General features: G+C 39.0%; 1 protein-coding gene across 1 annotated transcript in view; it reads right to left on the bottom strand.

Annotated features, from left to right (window-relative positions):
- Positions 1 to 23,482, bottom strand: part of PCSK1 (proprotein convertase subtilisin/kexin type 1) — a 50,670-nt gene extending 27,188 nt beyond the window's left edge. The window contains exons 1-6 of the mRNA XM_072606065.1: positions 22,993 to 23,482; positions 19,279 to 19,383; positions 10,804 to 10,914; positions 7,645 to 7,791; positions 4,755 to 4,831; positions 387 to 475 (exon numbers count right to left, since the gene is read on the bottom strand). Of these exons, the coding sequence (XP_072462166.1) occupies positions 387 to 475; positions 4,755 to 4,831; positions 7,645 to 7,791; positions 10,804 to 10,914; positions 19,279 to 19,383; positions 22,993 to 23,172 (709 nt within the window). The 5' untranslated portion in view covers positions 23,173 to 23,482. The remainder of the gene's footprint in view (positions 1 to 386; positions 476 to 4,754; positions 4,832 to 7,644; positions 7,792 to 10,803; positions 10,915 to 19,278; positions 19,384 to 22,992) is intronic.
- Between the last annotated feature and the right edge of the window lie 806 nt (positions 23,483 to 24,288).

The raw sequence follows: 24,288 nt of genomic DNA, 5'->3' as shown, positions 1-24,288 counted from the left end.
TGTATAAACACATGTATATATGTATATAAACACACATAGATACATAGATATTGTCTGTCACTCAAATGAAGAATATGTAGTGGAGCAAGGAGTTGGGAAATTTTGGTTTCTTCAGCCACCACATCACAAGCTCTAGACAATAAACTTTCCCCAAATAGAGCAGATGGAAAGCTACATCTGGCTCAAAATGTGTTTAACATTTCCATTCATGTTTTTTAGGATGTATGTGTTAGTCATGCACTCTTTTATTTAAGAGTGTGTCCCCTAATTTGGCTATGAGCCATACTTAGGCTCTGAAGCTCAACCTCAACATGGGTCCTTTCAGGAGTACTTTGCCAGCAGGTGTGTCCATTATCCTGACCTAGAACAACCTCTAGTTTATTTACCTCCAACTCTGGAATTGTAGGCCACCCCAACACCACATTTCTGATTGTTGGCTTGCATGGCAATTTCTCCAGCACACCTCGTTCCATGCCTGGGAACAATAAAAATATAAAAACATAAATAAGAAAAGATCTGTTGCTTTTTCCCACATGTCAAGAGAGAGACTAAACCAGGAATCCTTGTCTAGCCCCCTTTCAAGCTTTTTATACCAAGGTATTTGAGACACTCATATCTTCCATAAGATATTGATTTGAAATAAATGTCTCTTCTGTTTGTTATAACAATAATAACTTACATTCGTATAACACTTTATAAAGCACTTTCCTCATTTCAGCCCTGTGAGGTAGGTAGTTTAAAAATAATAATAATAGCTAGCATTTATATAATGCTTACTGGTTTATAAAACACTTTATGGATGTTATCTCATTTGATCCACATGACAACTTTGTGAGGTGGCTGCTATTATGATCTTCATTCTACAGATGAGGAAACTGAGGCTGGGAGAGATCGGGAGACTTCCTCAAGGTCACGCAACTAAGGACGTTTAAGAGACAGATTTTGAATTTTAGTCTCCCTGTCTCCAAGTTCAGTACTATCCACCTTCCCTTAGAGCTGCTATTTTATCATTTATTATTCCTGCTTTATGGATGAAGATATTCAGAAAGGTTAAGTGATTAGCTTCAAATCAGTAAGTGTCAGAACAGGAGACTTGGAGCCTGGTCTTCTGGCTCTGGAAGGAGCTAAGGATAATGTGATCTCTGGCTCCCAGCATTACGTTGTGTTAGTGCTAGTTAACTCTAACCCCCACCTAAACAGCATGCAGCCCTAAGGTCCCTCTTTCTTCCCCTTATCATCCCCATCATACGTCAGATTAGGATTCCCAGTGTTCTCTAGTGTTGGTGAAAGACACCAAGGCACTTTGGAGTTTGGAATGCTAAACAAAATACCAACAGGAGATGACTTAAGAGTGGTGTGTGGCTCTTTCTTCCAGAATTATTTCATATGGAACCAGAAACCCAATGAGAGGTTGGCCTTCCAAGTAGTCAGGGCAGGCACTCATTTATATGTTATAATTTGGGGAATTTAAGAAAGTTTCTCTTTATGAAAAAGAACTCCTATTCATACAGTCTTAGCGCCTGAGATTCTATGATTAGAGATTTATTCCTTTGGGTTAAACTTTGCCCTCCCCTGGTATAATCTTGAAAAGAATACATTTTCTGAAAAAGATAACATATTCCATCACTAACACTTTAGTGAGGATAAGTATGTCAGATGTGATAAATGGAGCACTGGGGTATCATACAGGCATCAGGGACCCAAGGTGAGCAAAGGAAGGGCAACACTGAGAGAGGATGAAAGGACTCAGAAAAGGGAGAAGAACCTTGAAAATAATTCACCATTTTGCCTTGGGTTGGTCCTGATCAGCAAATATTTTAGTGGTAAAATGTATTTAGAGACATTAGATTTAGTGCTTCCTCCCAGGAGTTAAAAAACTGTCAGTGGGGTTAAGTGTACCCTTTAGTATACAACATATAGTAGGGTACCTTTCTAAGTCAGAGCAGATAATCCTACCATTCATTTTCTCCAGTGTTATGGGGAATATGTGAGGGATGAGTGCAGAAGACTTTTTCCTCGTCTGTAGAGTTTCTCCTCTTTCCTCAAGATAATTCATTGCCATTTAAAGAGCATGAGAAATCCCATTCCAGGATGGGCCACCATGCCAACAACATGCCCTTATCCTCCAGACATCTTCCCTCTTCTCTTTCCCATTATCTTGGCCTCAGGAATTTCCCTCACTGGCGGTTGTATACCCAGCTCATAAGTAATACAGGGTGCTACCCAGGGCTCAGTACAGTGCCTGGTGTGTAATAAATACATACTAATTACCCTCAAATATTTGTCCCTTCTTATTTTCCCATTGTGAACAACACTGGGGCTGGACTGGACTACCAATCTAACTTTATATAGTTTCTTTCTCCTCCATCCCTCAGCCTGAACCCAAGGGAAAGAAAGTGAGTATCTTTCTTTTCTTTTTCTTAAGGTGTATAGTCAAGGGGAAAGAACCTGAAATTATTTTTTTAAATGATGACAGGCACTGTCACTTAAAGAGGTTTAACTTCAAAAAAGATTATTATGCAAGATAGCATTTCATTTTAAAGAAGACTATTATGTTGGTTAAAATGCCTCGGTCAATACCTCTCATTTGAGTACTCTCTGTAATTCGTGCTGAAAGGCTCAATTTAATGGCAAGACTTTTCTACACTTCAAAGATTTTGTTATTTAATGCAGTTTGGCTTGCAGTGTCAGATTCAAATGCTGCTTCCATTAATCTCATTTACATATTAATAGAGAATCACTATGATAAAGATAGCTTTGGGAGATAATGCCATTGGAATTAGAGAATGATTCCCCATTGCTATAAATGTCAAGACAAAATGGAGACATTTATTCTCAAAGCCAGAGTCATTTATCCTCTGACAGTATGCTATTGGGACAGCTTGATTCTATAATGCCAAGTGGTTAATGATAGGGATGCTATCGTTTTGACTGACAAAGAAAAGCTGCAGTGATTGTTGCTCATGGTGTCATTTTTAAACAGCTGTGCCCTAATGGGCTTAGTGGATTTTCTCTACAACCTTTGGAGCTTGTCATTTCTGCTCTGAATATGTTATTGATCTCAACTGTAGAAACTTCTACCCCCTTGTTTCATTGCACATGCAACTTTCTCATTGGATAAGGGTTTCCTTAGAAGTCAACTTGCTCATATGGTGACATTCCAAAAGCAGAGGTAAGTCCTGGGCCACTGTAAAGGACCCAAGAAGAGAGCATAATTGAATATATATGGCCACATTTATGCACAAACAATTAGCTCTAAGCTCCCCTCTGCTGATGGGGAAGGCAACTCTGTAGAGCGTCAGTCTCTTCAGGTATTTCCCCATCTTAAGAGATCTCAAAGACTCACCCAAAGTAAAGCCTGAGATACAGTATGGACAGCATTTCCATAAATAAGAGTTGGTGGTACATTCCTTTAGTTGGCTACCATGTAGGTTGGGAGCAATTCTCCATTGCTCCCTCCCATCTCCATTCAGGTATAGTTAGATGGTTAGTGGATAGAGCAGAGGAGCTAGAAACAGGGAGATGTAAATCTGAATTCTGACTTAAGCACTCCCTATCTGTGTGACCCTGGAGAGATCAATTAAAATTTCTAAGACTCAGTTCCCTCATCGTTAAAAGCACCTATTTTTCAGGATTATTCTAAAGATCGAATTATATAACAAATGTAAAACACTTTGCAAATCTTAAATCATCATATAAATATGGGCTATTAATATTCATATCAATTTCTTGACTGTAGAAGGATCCAATTCAAAAAATGGAAGGACTAAAAGTTTACATACGCAACATTATTTTTAGGAAGGTGTGGCAGAGAATATTGTTTCTATTTTCTAGACAGAGAAATTAAGGCATGAGGAAATCAAGAAATTTCCCTAACATTATATTATGGCTATCAAGAGCTCTCAGGAGCATTTGAAACTAGCTAGCATTTGTATAGCACTTCAGTTTGCAAAGTGCTTTAATGAATCTTTTCTTACTTTATCCTCCCAACAATCCTAGAGGTAAGTGCTACCGTTTTACATTTTATAGAAAAAGAAAGTGGGTCTGAGGAAGGTTAGGTGACTTGTCCAGGGTCACATAGCTATTAAGCACGAGACTGCATTTGAACTCAGGATCTCCTGGCTCCAAGACCTGCACTTTATCTACGATGCCACCTAGTCACTAATCTGTAATTTAGTGCTTTAAGACAGAGATATGTTTCTTCTGAAGCAAGGACTCTCTGTGGAATTATTCATTTTATTGTTCTTTCTACAATATTGGCAGTCCCCAGAAGCCATGAAATCTGCCCAGTAAACTGTAATATTTCCCTTCATCTCTTGGATCCTTTAAATTTGCTCCCTCTTCCCCTCCCCCCAAAAAAAGATGCTTCCTTGAGTTTCAAGTAGTATTCCTAATTGTGGAGGAAGAAGAATTCAAGGAAGGAGGAAAATGAAGTTAGTTAATGATACAGCTCAGCTGACCATACTCAATAACTTCACAAAGCAACTGAAATGCCCAATTGGACCTGGGAACTCAATTCCCATATCCAACAACAGATGCAAAAATAGTAGGTGTTTTGGTTTCTTTTAAAAAACAACACAAAACCTCAGTTGTGACATTGATAGTGGGAACAAATAGTTCTACAGTTAAATAGTGAAGCACCATGCATGCTGAGTATTCAGAGTGCAAAAAAGCCTGGGCCATTTACAGTACATTTTGCTCAAACAAGCTGGAAACATTTAAATGCATTTTTCTAAGTATGAACATTTACTCACTTGTTTTCATTTGTGGGATCATATCTGGGAAACGGATCACGGTCATTGTCATTAAAGTCATAACTGGCCTCTGGGTCCTACAGAAACAGTAAATCAGCATTACATTATGACTGATCAAAGGAAACCCACCCTCCCCTGGGAGATGGTTCAGAGGAATGTACCTCAGTGATATCTAGCTCGATCTACATGTCTGCTTCTTGCATCCTCTCCTCTAGCCACTTCAATGAACCAGGTGATGATAAATGCAGCTGAACTAATAAGAGAGTGGTCTGCTTAAATATCCCTTCTCTTGTGTCTAAATTCCAGGGAGCCTGAAGTCATGAAAAGGATGGTAGCATTAATAGTAGCAAGAATAATAATGAGAATGAGAATGAAGTAATAATAATCCCATTTACATGGCGTTTTTAGTTGGGCAAAGAACTTTATGTATATTATCACATTTTATGATATTATCTCATACTCCTGTATGTTATCTCATATTTATATATATTATCTCATTTTATTTATATTGTCTCATATTTATGTATATTATCTCATTTTATTTATATTCTCTCATATTTATGTATATTATCTCATATCCATGTGTTATCTCATATTTACATATATTATCTCATTTTATGTATATTATCTCACTTTAGGGTACTGTACTCAGAAAACTCGGACCTGAGGCTTAGTACGATCACCATGTGACTTGGGGTAAGTCACAAAACCTCTGAGTCTTATTGTTTTCATTCTATGAAGTGGCACCATGTAGTTAATATAATTACTGCAAGGCTCAAATAAAACAAGGCATATGGAAGTGTTCCATAACCATAAAGTGAGATGTGAATGTAAATTATGCTCCAAAAATAATGGACAGTGATTTGCCTATGTAATTCTGAGCTCATAATCAATGAATTTCTCATAATGACAATTCACTGTATATTTTAAGAATCTTTTTAGACAATTCAGAAAGAAGACTTTTCAACCAATAACTAGTATTTTAACTATTTAGGAAGAGTGGTCCAGTACAGTTACTACAGCCCTAGAAAGTGAAGCAACAACAGGTCTCTGGCCTTGTGGTCAAGCAGAGACTCAGTCAGTACTGCTTACCTCTTTACGTGTTACGTGTGGGTTTCACATATAACCATTACTGAACGTCCTAGACCTTTTTAATGTCTCTCTTCCTTGCACATACGCACACCTGTTCTAGCCCTTTCCTCAGACAAACCCAGGTTAGCCCCATCAGCCTTCTGGCACAGATGGCAAATTGCTTATCGCAAGGTTGGTGAGCAGTGAAACTAGTAAGTACTCACAGTGTGCTAGTGCAGGAAGGGACCTCTTAAATTACCTTCTAGATCAATCCCTGCATTTTATAGTTGATGAAACTAAGGCCTCAAAAGGCTAAATTACATGCTCAAAGTCACATAGCTAATTAGTGGCAGATTCTGGAACTAGAACTCAGATCCATTGGAGCCTAGTTCTCTGCCTTTCTGTTTCCATGGTGCTGTCTGTACCCACTGCATTAGGGTTTCTTGGGGTTGATATGCCCTTAAGAATTATGTTAGCATAAGCATTACTCCTAGAGTTGAGAGCTTGGGGGTTGGGGGGAAAAGAATGTGAGACCATGCTTAGAATCTGATCAGACTGCATTGTGTTCCTTAACCCTGGCCCCCTTCTTCCTACATATGCCAATTTTATTTCCCACTGAGCCTCCAGCTGCAGTTTGAACATGGGCTAAAACATGTAATTGAGGTTTCTTGGCCCAGGATAAAACAACTATTTTATAGATTGTAAGTGGGCAGAGCATTCTCAGGTACAAGGAGTAAACTGAGGGGTGGTACCCACCTCCATTTCTTGGGAATTCTCTATTGTTCCTGACTTCTTTAAATTTTCCTTTTTTTCAATTTAACTTTATTTTTCAATGGCTGAAAGTCTATTTTCTTTCCCTTCCATCTCCCCTCCACTTTCAAAAAATAAATATGCATAGTCAAGTCAAATTCCCATTTTCCCCTCTCTCTCCCCAAAATGTATATGTTCCTTTACAACTCTTACCCATAGTTCCTGTTCCTTAGTTTTCTCCAGTATTGTTCAAAGTTATAATTGTGTTAAATACAGTAATTGGTTCCAGCCCAATGGAAATATTCAGTGAGAATTAAAATAATGTTGCTACTTTGAGGGATTCGTTATTTGCACTGAGAACTAAAACAAGCACCCCCCCCCAACCACTGTGTTACAGTGTATTTATATTGTGAAAATTTTGTATACATTCATAGGGCCTTGAGGGCAGAAACTGATTTTTTTGCTTTGCATCCCCAGTGCCTAGAAGAGGGTCTGCACACCTTAGACATTTGATAAATGCTTTTTCTTGATTGATGCTGGCTACTCAGCATTTCTGCCACATTGTCTTCACTATGTCCCTCCTGTTTTGGATTTGAGTGCTGGGGAGGATGTACAATTTAAGCACATGACACGATGCCATGATGAAGACATTGATCTTTGGAGAAGTGCAAGAGTGAATTCTAAAAAGTGGATTTAGTTGCTTAAATTTTGTTTGGCTGCCATTTTTCTTTCTTTCTTTTTTTTTTTTTTGCCCAGAGAAGGTCTGGAAGATTTTTAATAATTCACCTTGTCTCTGTGCCTGAGGTCTGATGCCCACACACATCCATTGTGAGATTACTCCTGGGAGATTAACTCTGTTCTACTCCCAGTGACACAAAGCAGGTTTATGACAAGCTGGCAGGAGGGTGAGGGAAAGGGACAAGAGGTTCTGGATCATGTGACCCAGGCCAGGCAGAGCAGGATCCTGCCTGAGGAAATTAATGCTCAGTTCCTTTATATGTGTGCAGCTGAGCAGGGAGCTGTCCACCACTGTCTTGTTCATAGGCAGAGCGTGACAGCCCAAACTCACATAGTTTGCGTAGATGTCAGTGTGATTCCACTCCAGGCCATCATCCAGAACGGTGATAACCACCCCTTTTCCTGTTATTCCTTTTTGCCAAACTGGTATCACATGAAGATCCAGCTTGGGCAAGATCGGGGTCATCCGGGTATCTTGCTAGAAAAGAAAAACAAGAATCATTGGTGGATTCATGCTTTGTTTACTTCATTTGGGAACCCAACTTGAGCCTCAGCCTGGAAAATTGTGTTTGCTCTCACTGGGGTCATTTTTGGGTGTTTGAGTAATTTCATAGAAGGTAAGTAGGTTAAAAATACCCAAAGTTGAGGGTAGGTCTCGAAGAGTGAATCATTAGGGTGCTACACTTTTCCTTGCTGTTCCAGTGGAAAATCACTTGAAAGGATGAATCACCCTGGGGCCCCTTCTCTTTGAAGGATGAGGCTTTGAAGAAGCCATTTGCTCATCATTTTTTTCTTTTCTAATGAAATGTTCAAGCTTTCCATCTACCAAAGCTTTGTTTGATATTCTATATTCCCTTTCTCTGGAAAAATAAAGTGAGGCACAGATTACCATTCCTTTATACTTTCAATTGCTTAGTGCATGCATGGTCATATCTGTAGAGTGTTTTTATCTTTGTTTCCTTAAGAAAAAGGGCAACCTGTAACGGCCAGGCAATGATGTCATTTGTTTGACTGTTTCCAAATTCATGTGACTTAGAGAATAAGCTTATGTTGGAGGGCAGTCTCTCTCTCTTTCTCTTTCTCTTTCTCTTTCTCTCTCTCTCTGTCTCTCTCTGTCTCTCTGTCTTTGTCTCTCTTCCTTTCTCTCCCTCCCCTTCTCCTTCCTTTCTCATTGCATCTCTGTGTCTGTCTCCCTCTGTGTTCTAAAGTTACATAATATGGAACTGCATGGCTGGGATGTCAGGGAGTGGAAGTCCGTGGCAGCAAAACACCAAGAGAGGTTGTCAGATACTCAACAAAGGAGTCTGTAACTCGTGTGTAACAAGAAAAAAAATTTTTACCTTATTCTGCCTCTGGCAGAATAAACCCTTTTCCCATTTGCTGACCTGAAGTATGTAGAAACCATAGCCTACCAACCAGGTGCCAGTAAAGTGTGCTATGAAGGAAGCTAGGGCGTTCAAATCACATAACACATCTGATCATATTCATAAGGGAATGAATTTTCAGCCTCAGGAACAACGAGGGAGGCCATACCTCTTACTGTGAAACGTAACTAACTGAGATAGAGTTGGGGAGTCATGGAGAAGTATATTCTTCTACTGAACAATACATAGGATATTATTTTAAATGAAAAATTTCTTGTATAAATAAAAGCAATGTAGCCAGGAATAGAAGGAAAGCAGAAAATTGGCGGAAAACTTTCATAGACAATCTCTCAGATAGGATGTGATTGTGTTGGAATACTGCTGTGGTGTAGGAAACGATGAGCTGGTTGATTTAGAAAAGCACAGAAATATTTTGACTTGTGAAGGAAAATGCTATGCAACTCCAGAGAAATATAGGAGAAGGGGAAATATGTATAGTATGATCTTATGTATATGTGTATGAGTATATATGTGTATATATGTGCATGTTTACAGATATTTATGTATATGTACGTATGTTTATAGCCTTCTTGGTGGAGGGAGAGGAAAAATCAAGTTAAAAGTACACAGCAGAGAACAAAAGAAAATTTAGAAAGAAGCGCAGAAAAGCTGGCTATCTTTGAAAACAATGTGTAGTATTTATTATATAGATTTTCCTGAAATGGAAATTTATTGTTTTATATTGAATCCTCTCATGTTCTGCTGTGTATGTAGAAATGTTCTTTTTTTCTTTAATCATGTTGTATTTAAGTTTAAAATTTTACCCAAAAAACCCCCTCAGTACGTGGGGAGAATAATTCAACTTTTGATTCCATTGGCACAGGGAACTCCCAAAGAAGAAATTCCTTTTCGCAATGTTGGCTGGCACAGTTACTGAAACTTAGAGTCTTCGAGGGTTGCCCAGAGCAGTGGTGTCAGACTCAAATAGAAATGGAGACCACTAATCTATACATAAGGGTCCCTGAGGGACCAGGATTAATGTAGGTTTAAAATTCAGTGTTATTTGTAGTTTGCTACATTTGATTTATTTTGTTAAATATTTTCCAATTACATTTCAATGTGGTTCTGGCTGTACTTGGGACCCCATGCATGTATGACACCTCTGACTTAGAGCACTAAGATGTTAAGTTACTTGTCCAACATCAGAGAGCCAGTATGTTCAGAGGTGTTATTTAAACTCAGGTCACTATTCTAAAGTCATTGATTGAGCATGAAAGGAACTGAAGGGTCTCCTATCTCATTTTTACAGATGACTGATGATGTAAAGCCCAAAATGATCAAGTAACTTGCCTATGGTCAAAAAGGAAATAAGTCCCAATTTCTTAAAGGCTGAAATGGGCATAGAATTGACATCCATCTGACAATCCAAGGGACCTGCTATATTGTTCTCTCTGGGGATTTAGTAGAAGGCAGCACCAGAACTTAAGAGGCGGCTAGATGGCTCAGTGGTTGAGTTACTTCAGTTGTGTTTGATTCTTTATGTCCCCATTCGAGATTTTCTTGACAAAGTCACTGGAGTAGTTTGCCATTTCCTCTTTCAGCTCATTTTACAAGTAAGGAAATTGAGGCAAACAGGATTAAGTAGCTTGCCCAGGGTCACACAGCAAGGTCAGATTTGAACTCAGGAAAAAGAGTCTTCTTGACTTCAGGCCTGGCACTCTATCCACTGTGCCACCTAGTTACCCCAGAGTCAAAGGAGACCTGAGTTTAAATCTGACCTTAGATAATTGCTAGTTTTCTGACCATAGGCAAATCACAAAAGCTGTGTTTGCTTAATCCATTGGAGAAGGAAATGGCAAGCCACTCAGTATCTTTGTCAAAAAACTGTATGAACAATGTGGCCCATGGGGTCACAAAGAATCAGACACAACTGAATGACTGAACAACAACAACATAGCACCAGAATTCTCTTATCTCCCTCTCTTCCCTTCCACCACCAAAGGACTAAGTTTGAGATCTTGTGAGTATCCACTCGCTCTTACTCAAGCTCACACAGGGTCGTTGCATTCCTCAATGTGTCAATATGAAAATACAAAATGCGCATCCATGTTTGAGTAAAGACTTACCAAATACCACTGCTGATTCCACATTGGGTCGTTGAAGAGGTCCTCTGCTGAAACTCTTAGCATAGAACGTTTGTTTCTCTCTTTTCCATACTGTTGCTCAGCCCATGTTACCTGAAGAGATATTTGGATAGGTCAAACTGCAACATTCCCCAACAATACCACTGTCCTCACCCCATCAGGTCGTAGCCCCAGCAGACACCTGGCAGATGGGTGATCTGACCTCAGTCAGTGCAAGGAGGATGCCAACTAGGGAGATGAACATTTCCCTTATAACAGTAAAGCACACCTCAAGGAGGAAAGAAACCATTCATCAGAGATGATTCTTCCCAATTATTTACTCTGTGGTTACAAAAGAGGAAAATGTATAACACACTTCACACACATTTTTTATGTATTCTGCAGTTGTTAATGTGTCTACTGTGGCAGAGAGACTCAACAAATCATGACTACAGTTTGAATTCTCATCATATACTTGCACTGAAAAGCAGAAACTGTGAGAAAATAATTCTTAGTCCTCAGGGGCAGCAGCTTATGAGAGTAAAATTGTGATGAGAGGTGTCTGTATTGATCCCCAGACTCACATATGGAACTCTAATACTGAGTCACATATTATATAAGCAGATCAAATTAAATGAAAATTATCTTCCCTCTAAACAATGTCTATAACAGGATCTTATACGAGGTACAAAGCCATTGAATGATCTTTAGATCACACAAATAGTTGGAGATTAACTGAGAAAAGGATTAAGTCCCAACTTCACACCCTACCCAGTGCATCATAGGCTTATCACAGGACAGCCACACATTTATGCTTCTGTGAATTTGAGCTTATGATATGCACCTGATAGAAAGTGTGCCATCTATATCTTATGCAAAATACAACATATTCAAAAACTCAAAAATAATGCCTTAAAAGAGAAAAAAAATTCAAATGCTGGCCATAGATTTTAGAAAGTGTAAGGCTTTTTTTAAAAAATGATTTATTGTCTTAGCTTTTTCTACACAAGCACTTGAATGAAAGAAAAAAATCCACTCAGTATTTTAGATGTTTCTACACTATCTAAAGGAGTGTTTGACTAATGGAATGAGGATATTTTGTCATTTCTCTTGGATGATGGTCAGTGTGTATTATAAAATTTGCTTTTATTTTCATTTAAAATGAGAGGTTGGGGCTATATAATCTCCCAACTCTCTTGTAGCTTGGATATTCTGAGATTCTCCAATCATTTTTTCTAACTGCATCCACACCATCAGAAAATAAACATATGTGTATGATACTTTTAAGGTAACAAAGTACTTTCCTCAAAAAACTTCTATACAGTACGTTGACCAGGTGATTTTTCTAGTAATTTAAATGATCTTAACTCCCAAACTGTGTCTGTGTCTATTTGTTTAGCTACTCGATCTCTTCTGGCTAGGATTATCTACCCATATGTGTTTGGTTTACGCATCATTTAGTAAAAGCTGACATTTGTAGATCAATTTACAGTTTATTAATGTTTGATATACACTATCTCATTCATGTATGTACTATCGTCACAACACTTCTATGACGTAGATAGTGTACATACTATTATTTCCACTTTACACATAAGGAAGGTGAGGTTCATAGGTGTGAAGGAAACTGCTCAAGGTCATATGATTAGTAAATGGGGAGAATTGTGGCTTCAAGTTGTCTTCTGACAGAATCTCAGAGTTCAAAGAGACTTTAGAAGCCATCTAGTCCAAACTGTACCTAATCAAGTATCCCCTCTGCAACATATCTGAGAAATAGTCATCCTGCCTTAGCTTGAATACCGCCATTGAGAGAGAGCACACTATTTCCCAAGGCAGGTCATTCTACTTTGGGATACCTCTCATTGTTAGGAAATGTTTCCTTACGTCAAATCTAAATTTGTCTTTCTGTAATTGTCTTCCTCTGGATATTCTCCTTCCTAAAATCTGATGTCCAGAACTTGACATAATATTCCTAATTTAATTTCACTAAGGCAGAGTACAGAGGTACTGTCCAAATCTCCCCAATCTTCAACATAGAGCCTTTCTTTATCCTAAGATTGCATTCACTTTCTTAAATGCCCTAACATACTGTTGCCTCACACTGAGCTCATTGTTGTCCACTAAAATTTGAAAAAATCATAGCACATGGTAAATATTCTTAATTTTCTTTCTTGTACCAGGGATGACTTTCAATACACAAGGCTGTCATATTAGTAAAAACCCACTTGCTGAGCAAGAAGAACCTTTCCTTCCTATTTAAAATGTTACCTCTGTTGTACCCAGAGTGGAAGTCCAGTGTGTCTTGGGATTTAACAGATGTAAGTGGAAACTCATGAGTTAAATGTAATTTATTTTTACATTGGGAAAAATAATCTAAAATAAACGACAAAAATCAATCACTGACTTCATCTTGATACTCCAGTTAGAAAATGTGCTGTGAAACTACCATAAACATTGGGAGGAATTCAGGAACCAGAAATTACTCACTAATGAATTATTTTTAAACTGCATATATCTGAAAGCTATATTGTGTTGGCTTGAAAGATATCTAATGCTTAGAATAGACTGCCCATCATTTAAATTAGTCTTCTGGAAGCAGGCTGCTAGGGACCAAGTGCTTATCTTTAGAGAAGAGGGTCACTTCCAATTGGAGAGTATTCTAGTACAATCTTAGGAAGTGGGTACACAATTGCATTTCATTGTAAATGATAATTTGAATGAAAATCAGAAAAAATGTAAACAAAATGTACTAAAATGAAACTTAAGAGTTAGTTTTGCGAACGTCAGTCAGAGCAATGAAAGGGAGCAATCATCCAAACTTGATTTACAATTCTGAGAAGCATGGTTGTAGGTGATGTCATTCATCTAGCAGTCCACGATAACTTCTGGGAGAATGCAATCGACATGATATAGCAAACTGAAAACATGCTTACTATGGATGGAACTTGGGTAAAGTAATTGGGGCCCCCAAATTACAGGGGCATGGGTAGCAATAAAAATGTAAGTCAAATTGGAATGTTATTTATCCTATCATAAAATTTATTTTGGTTAGGATTTTATTAAAGGACAAGTAGCGACCCACTGTGGATCAAGGTTTAACCCTTCTTCACACTTTGTCTTGTTTTCCAGTGAAGACCATATTGGTTTCAAGAGGACAATACACATTAAAAATAAAATTAGGCTATTGAATCTTTTCTACGGATACTCTGAATTCAAAAAGCATTAGTTTCTCATTATTCTTCCCAATCACCCTTTCCTCTGTGAGGTGAAAGAAGAGGACAGAGGGAGAGGGTTAAACTGTGTTGATGACAAACTAAGGAGTTCAGTCTGGCCTCAGGATGTGCTGTCCTTTAACCAGAGGAGCAAACATTCATAGTCACAGTGCCTGGAGACAAGACTTCATGTGAATGCTGATACACAACCTGCAAAAAGATGTCTGACCTGAGGAGAGGAAAGGAAGTTACCATTGGAAAGGGACCCTGAAAGATATTTGCTTGGGTTTGTCAGACACAAAACACAAAATGTTGGAGCTAGAAGGGAACCCTTGAAATCATTTAGTCCAACTCATTCATTCACATTAAAAAAATAAAAACAAAACAAAACAAAGAATCTATGATCCAGATTGGAGCTGTGACTTGTTTAAAGCCACAGAGTTAGTTAAGGACAAAACTGCAACTCAAACCTGGGTCTCCTAATCATTGCTTTTTCCAGTAGTTATTCTAGTGCTATCTACTTCATAAAGAATCATTGTATCAAAGAAGGCTGAAGCTAGAAGTAACATCAGAGATCTTGTCCAACCCTTTCAATTTAGACTAAAGTGCCAAGACTAACATAGAGGGAGAATTGCTGCATGACTTTTTGTCCGCAGATGATTGTGCACTCAATGCAGGCTCTGAGGATCAGTTCTTTCCTGCTTGTGTCAATTTTGGTCGAACAATTAACAGAAAGAAAATACAGGTTCTCCACGAGCCAGCACTGAACCATCCATACATGGAACCATTGGTTACAGCAAATAGAGAAATTTTGAATGTTGTGGATAAATTCATTTACCTTGACAGTAGACTTTCCAGGCATAGATGATGAGGTTTATGCATGCATTGCTAGAGCTAGCTTGGTTTTGGGGAAGCTCCAAAAGAAAGTGTGGGAGAGAAGATATATTAAATTGCCTACCAAATTGAAGGTTTACAGAACTATTGTGCTGACCTCATTGTTGTATGCTTGTGAAACCTGAACAGTATACCAGCAACATGCCAAGAAACTGAATCACTTCAATTTAAATTGTCTTAGAAAGATTCTGAGGATCACTTGGCAAAATAAGGTATCAGGCACTGAGATCCTTTTTCAAGCTAAACTGCCAAGCATTCAAACTCTACTGCAGAGACTGCAACACTGATGGGCTGACCACATTGTTCAAATGTCAAGCTTATATTTGCCTAAAAGATTATTTTACCTAGAACACTCACAAGGCAAGTGCTCACATGGAGGTCAGAAAAAATGATACAAGGACACTCTCAAAGTATGTCTCATCTCCCTGAAGAATTTTGGAATCAATTGCATGACATGAGAGACACTGGCAAAGGACTGTCTAGTATGGCGTGTCCACATCAACGAAAGCACTGAACTCTATCCCCGAAGCAGAATTTTAGTAGCTCAAAAGAAATGTGAGATGCACAAATTTAGAGATATCTCAACTCCAAATGTTCATATGGACTATTTGTGCCTGAACTGTGATAGAGTATTTCAAGTTCATGCTGGTCTGATCAGCCACAGTTGGACACACTACCTTGACTCCAGCCTAGTAATGTCATGTCAGTCCTCTTCAAGAACAGATGACAACAACCAACAGAGGAGGAAATTGAAGCACAGAAGTGAAATAGTTAATGGCGGACCCTGGACTAGAGGTTAGGTCTCCTCTCTCAGGCTGCTGTTCTTTCCACTAGATTGTATTGACCTATCCAGAGACACTGAGTGTAAATGGTATTTTTAAAACCACATGCTATACATATCTAGAAAATTCCCTGGCCTTTTCCAACCTGGTATAGTTGATAAGCAAGGCTGTCCGATTAGGACCTCTGAGTTTGACAATGAGCTGGGTAGACAACTGACGTATCAGAGTTGGGGAAAGTATAGAGGATGGAGGTGGAGGACTAAGGTGGAGAGCAAAATCTGACTTGTGCAGGCACTGAATTGTAGAATCACAGAATCTTAAAGGGATCTCAAAGGTCATTTGGTCCTTATTTAAACATCAATACTGTCTACACTATTTCCTGCTGAAAAATTGCTTACCTGACTAGATAGTATAGTGGATAGGGTTCCATACCTGAAGACAGGAAGACCTGAGTTCAAATCTGGCCTCAAACACTTGCTAAGTGTGACCCTGAACAAGTCACTTAACCTTCTTTTACCTCAGTTTTCTCATTTGTTAAATGAGCATAATAATAGCACCTATCTCCCAGGACTAGTGAGGATCAAATGAGATAATAATTGTACAGCACTTGGCACAGCTGGCACTGTGTAAGTTCTGTGGAAATGTTAGTTATTACCATTGTTTTTATAGTTGTTGTTGTTAAAGACATCTCCAATCTTAGCTTCCATCTCAGGAATGCTATTGCTTACTTGGGATGCTTAAATTAGCTCAGAGAGCTATAGGAGTGATACAGATGCCAAACACAATCTCCACCTTGGAGGAGTGTGAGAGGCAACATTGAAAAGTCTACTGGACATGGAAGTAGGAGACCTGGATTCGAAGTCCAGCTCTACCTCTTACTTTTTGTATGACCTCTAGCAAATCACTTCAAGAGACAGGAAGAACTGGGTTCAGTTCTCACCTCTAATATATATTGTCTGTTTGGCCCTTGGCAAGTCAATTAACTTCTCCGCAGATGACTAAAGACCACTTGTTGATCTCCACTGGTGTAGGGAACGTTCTCATGATACACGTATGATAGCATAAGATACAGAAAAGGGTAAGCTGGGGATTGGATTACCTGCCCTCTCCAGTCAGGAAGACCTGAGTTCAAATCTAGCCTCTGACACTTAATAGTTTTTGTGACCCTGGACAAGTCATTTATCCTCTAGCTATCTCAATTTCCTCATTTGTAAAATGAAGATGTTATCATACCAACTTCCCAGGGTTGTTGTAAAGATAAAATGAGTTAATGTTTGTAAAATGCTTTGCAATCCTTAAAGTGCTATAACAATTTTATCATCATCATCAAATCTATTCAATTTTTATGGTAAGCATAATCTGACATAACTACAAAGATCTGAATGATAATGACTAGAGGAGGGTGAAACTAAATTGATTCCTCATCTATAAACTGAGAATATTGGGCTTGATGGTTTCTAACATTTTGTCTAACTCTAAATCTATGATCATTTATTGCATGTAAATTCCTCTATGTACAAGGTCTAATAGGTGGTAATTTGTTTTGGGGGGGTGATTTGAACATAGGTTGTCAGACTCCAAAATCAATGGGTTTTTTTTTTTTTTTTGAGACTGGATCTCCCTATCTTTCCCTTGTTGGAAGTACAGTGGCCACCCACGGGGCGCATGATACTTCACTCTAGGTGACTGCAATTGAAATATAGATATAGATATAGATATAGATATGTATGTATGTATGTATGTACATATCCATACACACATTCATAGTCTTGTGAATTGTTTTTGAAAGTTACTAGGTAGATTAAATTTGTACTAGAACCTAGCTGTGGTGCAATTGAAGGACCACTGAACTTAGAGCCAGAAGTCCAGAGTTGGAATGTTGACTCTGCCACTTATTAGCTATGCAACTTTTAGATAAATCTCCTAAGCTCTCTTGGAATTGATTTCCTTGTCTGCAAAATAGGTTTCTACTTATCTCAAAGGCCTGCTGTGGGGGAAGTTTTTTATAAATTGTTATGTAAATAAAATCTGTTATGAGACTTTTGTCTCATGATTTCTGATCTAATGTGAACATCAGTTAGGTATTTTAAGATATGTTTCTGTAATAAATATCTGTATTTGAAGTAAGACATATGAATAAGACTTTAGTGGAGGAATATATTAAACATGATATATTAGAATAATTATTATATTATTAAATATAACTTTATAATAGTTATCATATTATATAATATAAGATATAATAATTATTGTTATATAAGATATTATATCATAATTATGTTATAATATGCTATTTATTATATATTCCTTCACTAAACATATGTGTGCATGAATATACACACATATACAGTTTTAAATTAATGCAATTGGAACATCTTGCATATGCAGATGTGTGTACATAAGTATATGTATGTGTGTTTATATGTATGTATGTATGTACATATGGACACACATACTCCATAAAGCACAAGTCCAATTATATCACACAATGCTTTCTCAATAAACTCCAGTGGTTTTCTGCCTACAAGATCACATTTGAAATGCTCTGTTTGACATTCAAAACCCTCATAACCTAACCCCTCCTACCTTTCTAGTTTTCTTACATCTTATTCCCTGACATGTACTCTTCAATCCAGTGTGACTAGCCTCTTGACTGTTCCAGGAACAAGACATTCCATCTCTCAGATCTGAGCATTTTCTCTGACTGTCCCCTTTGTCTGCAATGCTTTCCCTTCTCCATTCCAGGTACTGACCTGCCTGACTTCCTTTAAATCCCAACTAGAATCCCACCTTCTACAGGAAGGCTTCACCAATGTCTCTTAATTCTAATGTTTTCCTTCTGTTAATTATTCCTTATTTATCCTGCATATCACTTGCTTCGTATACATATATATGTATATATACATATACATATACATATATATATTCATTTTCATGTTATCTCTTCCAGTAGATTATAAACTCCTCGAGGTCAGGAACTATCTTTCAACTCTTTGTATCCCCATCACTTAGCACAGTGCTTGGCACATAGTAAGTGCTTAGTAAATGTTTATTGATTGATTGATAGACATATTGAACTCTTATTCCTCTGCCTTAACTTGAACAGTGGAGGTAAGCCTGGCTTCTTAGAGGCTATGCCAAAAGCAAAACAAACAAACAAAAATAATCTCTGGCAGGTATTAGCAAACTGCTAGTTCTGAGACATCCAAAGACCAGCCAAGCTAAGGTCAGTGAGATTCATTACCAGGATGGCTATAGGGAGATAAACTTGGTCTCACAACAAATCTCAAAGACTTTCTATGAAGTCCTTAGAGGGACTGAGGTCTGGTTTGGAAGGAGCCACAGGGGCAAAATTACAGAGGTTTACAGTATCAAAGTAAGTATGCAACAGGCACATTATATTCATTCGTGTTTATCATCTCATACAAATTAACCCAATAATATTATTTTTAGTGAAAGTATATACTTAGAGTAGGGAAAATTGTACAATAAATCTAATCATCAGAATAAAAGTTCATTGACTTTCATTAGAATTAAGGACTAGGCAAAGAAGCCAGCACACTAACTCATAGAGAAATTAAAGAACTTACTCTGTCATCATCAGATAATCTCTTCGTGATGTGAATGGCGCTTCTTCGAGACCTTCTGGGGTGACTTTTATGCCTGAATAAGTAGTGATTTTCAAGTGATCCAATCTATAAGTCAGAGAGATTTCAAAATAAAAAATTCATTTCTGAAAGAAGCTCTTATCTAACAAACAGCTAATTTCAACTGACCTGCAAAGGATGACTTTTATTTAGAGTATGCCTTGGATTTTAAATTTAAATTACATTTTAAATTAAATTTAAAATCATAGATGTAGAGTTGAAAATCAGTCATTCAATAAACTTTCTTTAAATACCTGTCATGGACCAGGAACTCTAATAAGCACTGGAGAAAGGTAAAACACCATGCCTGCCCTCAAGGAACTCATAGTCTAAAGAAGACAATATGGAAAAAAAGATGCATGAACAAGATATAGACAGGATAAACTGCAGATAATCAATAGGGGGAAAACACTCAAATTAAGAAAGGGATTTTAGAGGCCACTGATTTCAACTTCCTCATTTTACATTTGAAACTGAAAAATAGGAAGGCTAAGGTGGCTAAGTATATGAGATAGGATTTGAATCTGAGTTTTCCTGACTGAAAGTGCTCTTTCTGCTACATCACACTACAGATGTTCACCCCTCTTTTCTTGGTAGCACATGCATGAATATAATGGGCCTCAATTGTGGAACATTTTGGTTCATTCTGTATTAATGGAAAAGCGTCTGCTTCCATTTAGAGGCAGTACATTTTTGTAGGATATTGCTTCCCACAGTGCTAGACACATAGAAGAGATTCAATAAATATTTGATGAATTCAATATAACTGAGAGGAAATAAATGTTTTCTCTTCTTGGATACTATTTAAATAGACAGTGTTATAAAGGCCATGCTGATGATTTGTAGTATTGTCATAGCCATAGTTATAGATAGGTGAATTTGAGTCAGAATGATTATATTCTACAGTGCTGATCTATTTTCATTGGAAGAGTTAGCTTTAGTCACCATAAATGCCTTGGGAAAAAAATCTTCTTAACAAATGCTTTGATATTTAGTGTGTCTAATCCAGTTGATCCCCCATTATAAATCTTTGATTCCACAAACCATTATTAAAGACCAATTATGTTCAAGGAATTTTGCTACGCCCTAGAGATAAATGCTGGGCATATGGGACAGTGTATTACAGATGGTGGGTCCTTAATAACCCAAAGTGACGATCACTCACTGGTGACCCTCCCAATTCTATCTCTGCCTTCACATACATTCTTACCCATGTTGCGTAATAAACTACTGGCAAATGGCTATCTAGGTCAATGAGATTGAATCATGTAGGGAATCATGAAGGGAAAACTGTGGCTTTAAGCAAAACAATAATGAATATTCCACTGAGAAAATCTTTAGGAAAAAAAGCCAGTATGTAAATCATATGCAAATAACCACGAATTATTTTAACCATCTCTAGGTGACAACCCTCCCCACAAAGAAAAATCTGAGGACCACTTGCTTGATTTGTTCTATGTTGGTTTTTTTTGGGGGGGGGGGGAGGGAAAGAGGACAATGGGATTAAGTGACTTGAACAGGGTCACACTAACTCGTAACTCTCTGAGGTCTGTATTTGCACTCACTAGGTATAAACAGCAACTATGTGAATTGGGCTTGCAGCTAGAAGGAATTTGCATGAAACCTCAGACACTCAGCTCCTACCACAGTGCTTTGCACAAAGTGTAGGTAATTAATAAATGTTTGTTGGGAGTCGAATTGGATTATCATATGACTTTTTTTTCTTATTAGAGGTAATCTCAGAGACAGAAAACAAAAATGAAAACCTGGATTCAAGCCTTGAGATAACTACATTTGATCTGTATTCTCACACTCCAGTAGGGCTGCCTTTCATTTGTAAGACTCTAGACAAGTCACTTAATGCCTCCGTGTCTCTAGGCAATTATCTAAGTCTACAAGTTGTAGAACAGATGATGATCTGCATTCTTCATAGGGAGTTCCCTACATCAATGAAATCACTACACACACACACACACACACACACACACACACACACACACACACACACACACACATACACACATTGTTTCTAGGATCCGTAACCGCGATGCCCTGTATCCTACTTATCTGTGAATATGCCTTATCATTCCATAGTAGAGTCTAAGCTCTTTGAGGGTGGGAACTTTTCATTTTAGTGTCCTTGGCTACAGCACAATGCCTGGCACCTAGGAGAACTTAATTGAATTGTAGTTCCACTAAAGAAAAGAGTCTTTTACCAGTACGTGGGAAAACGGAAAGGAATATTCATTAGATTCTGACTGGAATCTTATCTTTGGTCCTAATTTTTTTTTCAGTCCCTCCCTCTACCAGGGACTGGGAATTCTGAAGGACTTTATTTGCCGGTGGGATTGCCGGTTATTTCATACCCAAGGTGAAAAATGTAGCCACTGGAAGTGGAATGTAGTTCCATTCCCTTGTGGTCTCAGTGGATAGAATTAGCAATTACACTGAAACGTAAATCCAGTTACTCATCTGTGGCTACAGTAGCATCACGAACACAACCTCCGGAAAAACGCGCCAAAAAAAAAAGAAAGAAAGAAAGAAAGACAGAAAGAAATAAAAAAAGAAAAAAAAATGGGGGGAGGGAAAAAAGAGTGTGGGAGGAAGTACAACTTCTTCATCCTCCGCTCCACCTGCCTAGTCACCCCTCCTCATAGTAACTTCCCGGGCAGAGAGCGGGGATTTTAATTTAGGAAAGAGAATAATTTGTCACCGAGCCTGGCAGATGAACACTTCCCCCCCCCCCCCCAGTTCTCTTTCTTATTCACCACTTATTTGTGCGAACCTGAGCCCCACTTTTCCTCCAGCTCTTCCTTCCCAGGGAGGGAGACCCCTGGCCAAAGCGACTACGCACTTTGCAGAAGAAATACATGGTTAATGAGCCCCGTCCCCAAAGTCCGGCAGCTTGAAGCCTGGGGGTAGGGGTGGGGTGTGAATGGGGGGCATACAGGGAAAAGTTGAGAGCCCAGACTTCGCAAGTTTCTCGATGAAGCTTCTTTACAACCAGAAAAGGTGGGCAGGGCGGGGCCTGGGACCCGGGGGCGGTCCCTCAATTCCGTACAACGCTCCCAGACAGTTCCCGGCAATCTCCGCACCCCCCGAGCTTCTTTGGGATTCGACCCATCTCAGGCTGAGTTCTACCTCAGTAGCTCTGGCATGCCCCCTTGCAGCTTCTGGGACGGCTAGCCGATACCACCAAGGCCTGCCTTGCTTATGACGCTGCCATATTGAAAAGAAGGAAGGAGCCAGCTGCTCCTGACGCAGACTGGGTCGAGGCTCTAGGAACTGCGTGCGTCGGGACTCCTGCCCGGCGGGTCCCGGGAGTCTGGGGATACTGGGAATTCCCTAGGCAAGGGGGAGAGATATCACTTAGAAACCGCACTGGGACGGTTTTCGATCTCAGAGCAGGCAGTGAGCGGAAAAGAGAGCAGCAAACAGCTGCTGCCCAGACATGCTTCTACCGGGTCGCACCCATAGAAACGGCAACTAATACAGGCATTCTAACAGCCCGCCCAGAGAAAGGACTAAGTCAAGAAGATCAAACCTCCTTTAGTGTTAACACGACGACTAAATGATCGGCAGGACCGGCAGACCCCAACATATAGACACTGCAGCTGCCCCGAGCACCAGAAAGTAACTTGTGAAGTGCAAGCTTACCTGTCCGAGAAGGTCGTAACCCAGCTCCTCTGCTATCTCTTTGGCTGAATTTAGACCCCCAGGAATCTCCGCTGCCCATTCATTAACGAACTGTTTTTCTGCTCTACCACTGTACATTGCACACCAGCAGAAATAGAGAGCAAAAGCAGTGTACTGCAGAGACCGATATCTCACATCCATTGCACACACACGATGGGAACAGGAGAGAAGGAAACCAATATAGGAGAAAGACAAACAAGAAATCAATCTTTCAAGATTCAGACTCCGTTGGATCACTTCTTGCTCCTCGTTGCTATGCTAACCGAGAGGAGGTGCAGAAGTGGGAGCTTTCCAGCGAGCGCACAGCACAGCGCCTCTGTCTCCGGGCTGAATGGAGCCCCAACCCTCCCGAGCCAGAATGGAAATGAGTGTTTACACGTCAAATCGACGAAAGCCATCTCTTGACGTCAGATCTACCTGGACTAAGATCTTGATGGTATTCCCGGCGGGGTAGGGAAGCGGCCAAAATAAAGCAGCGGGGGTTAAGAAAAATCGTGAAACCGTTTGCTTGATTCTGTGAAGGCGGCTGCCTTTTCTATCCCTGTAGCTATCTCACCATGAAAAAGAATGGACAGCTATCAAAGTGAAATGCCCCACTTGAGTACCCCAAGTACCGATCAGTTTGGGGCATTCATGATTGCATGATAGGTCTGATTTGTTTGTTTTTATTGTACTCCTAGGAGATTTGGTTTCTGCAAGTATTCTGCAGAAATCACAAAAGCCTGTTGTTGAGCTGAGAATCTTTTAATAATACAAGCCTAGGGAATTGGTAAATAGCCTCTCCTAGAAAGTCAAACACTCAACAAATCAACAAGATTTCAGAGGAGGGGGAGACAGCAACGTGTTGTCTTTTTGAAACTATTAGGTTTTCAAATATGCCAATTTTGGTTTACTGGTTTATTTCCTTCCACTTCCCCTCAGATCACCACTACAAAACGAAGCACGAAACTTTATTACAAGAACCATGCATGACCTTAATATATTGTCAAATGTAATATCTGAGCTTTAAAAATACATGCAAATGAAGATCTGAGTTTCATAGACTACCTGAAAAGAGCTTACTTTTTTCTGAGGCCTGAGACGGAAAGTGGGCAAAATGTCCCAGATATTCTTGTCTTTTGTCCTCTGGGGAAGAAAGAGATTATAAATCCAGTAATTTCCCTTATGAGGGTGCAAACTTAGTCCTTTTACTTCCCCACACTTTTCCAGGTTCCTTTACTTGGATATTCCTTTAAAATAATGCCCCTAGTCTTTCCT

The sequence above is a fragment of the Notamacropus eugenii genome, chromosome 4 (assembly GCF_028372415.1).
Source record: "Notamacropus eugenii isolate mMacEug1 chromosome 4, mMacEug1.pri_v2, whole genome shotgun sequence".
Taxonomy (NCBI): Eukaryota; Metazoa; Chordata; class Mammalia; order Diprotodontia; family Macropodidae; genus Notamacropus; species Notamacropus eugenii.
This window is presented reverse-complemented; position numbering and strand designations above follow the sequence as displayed.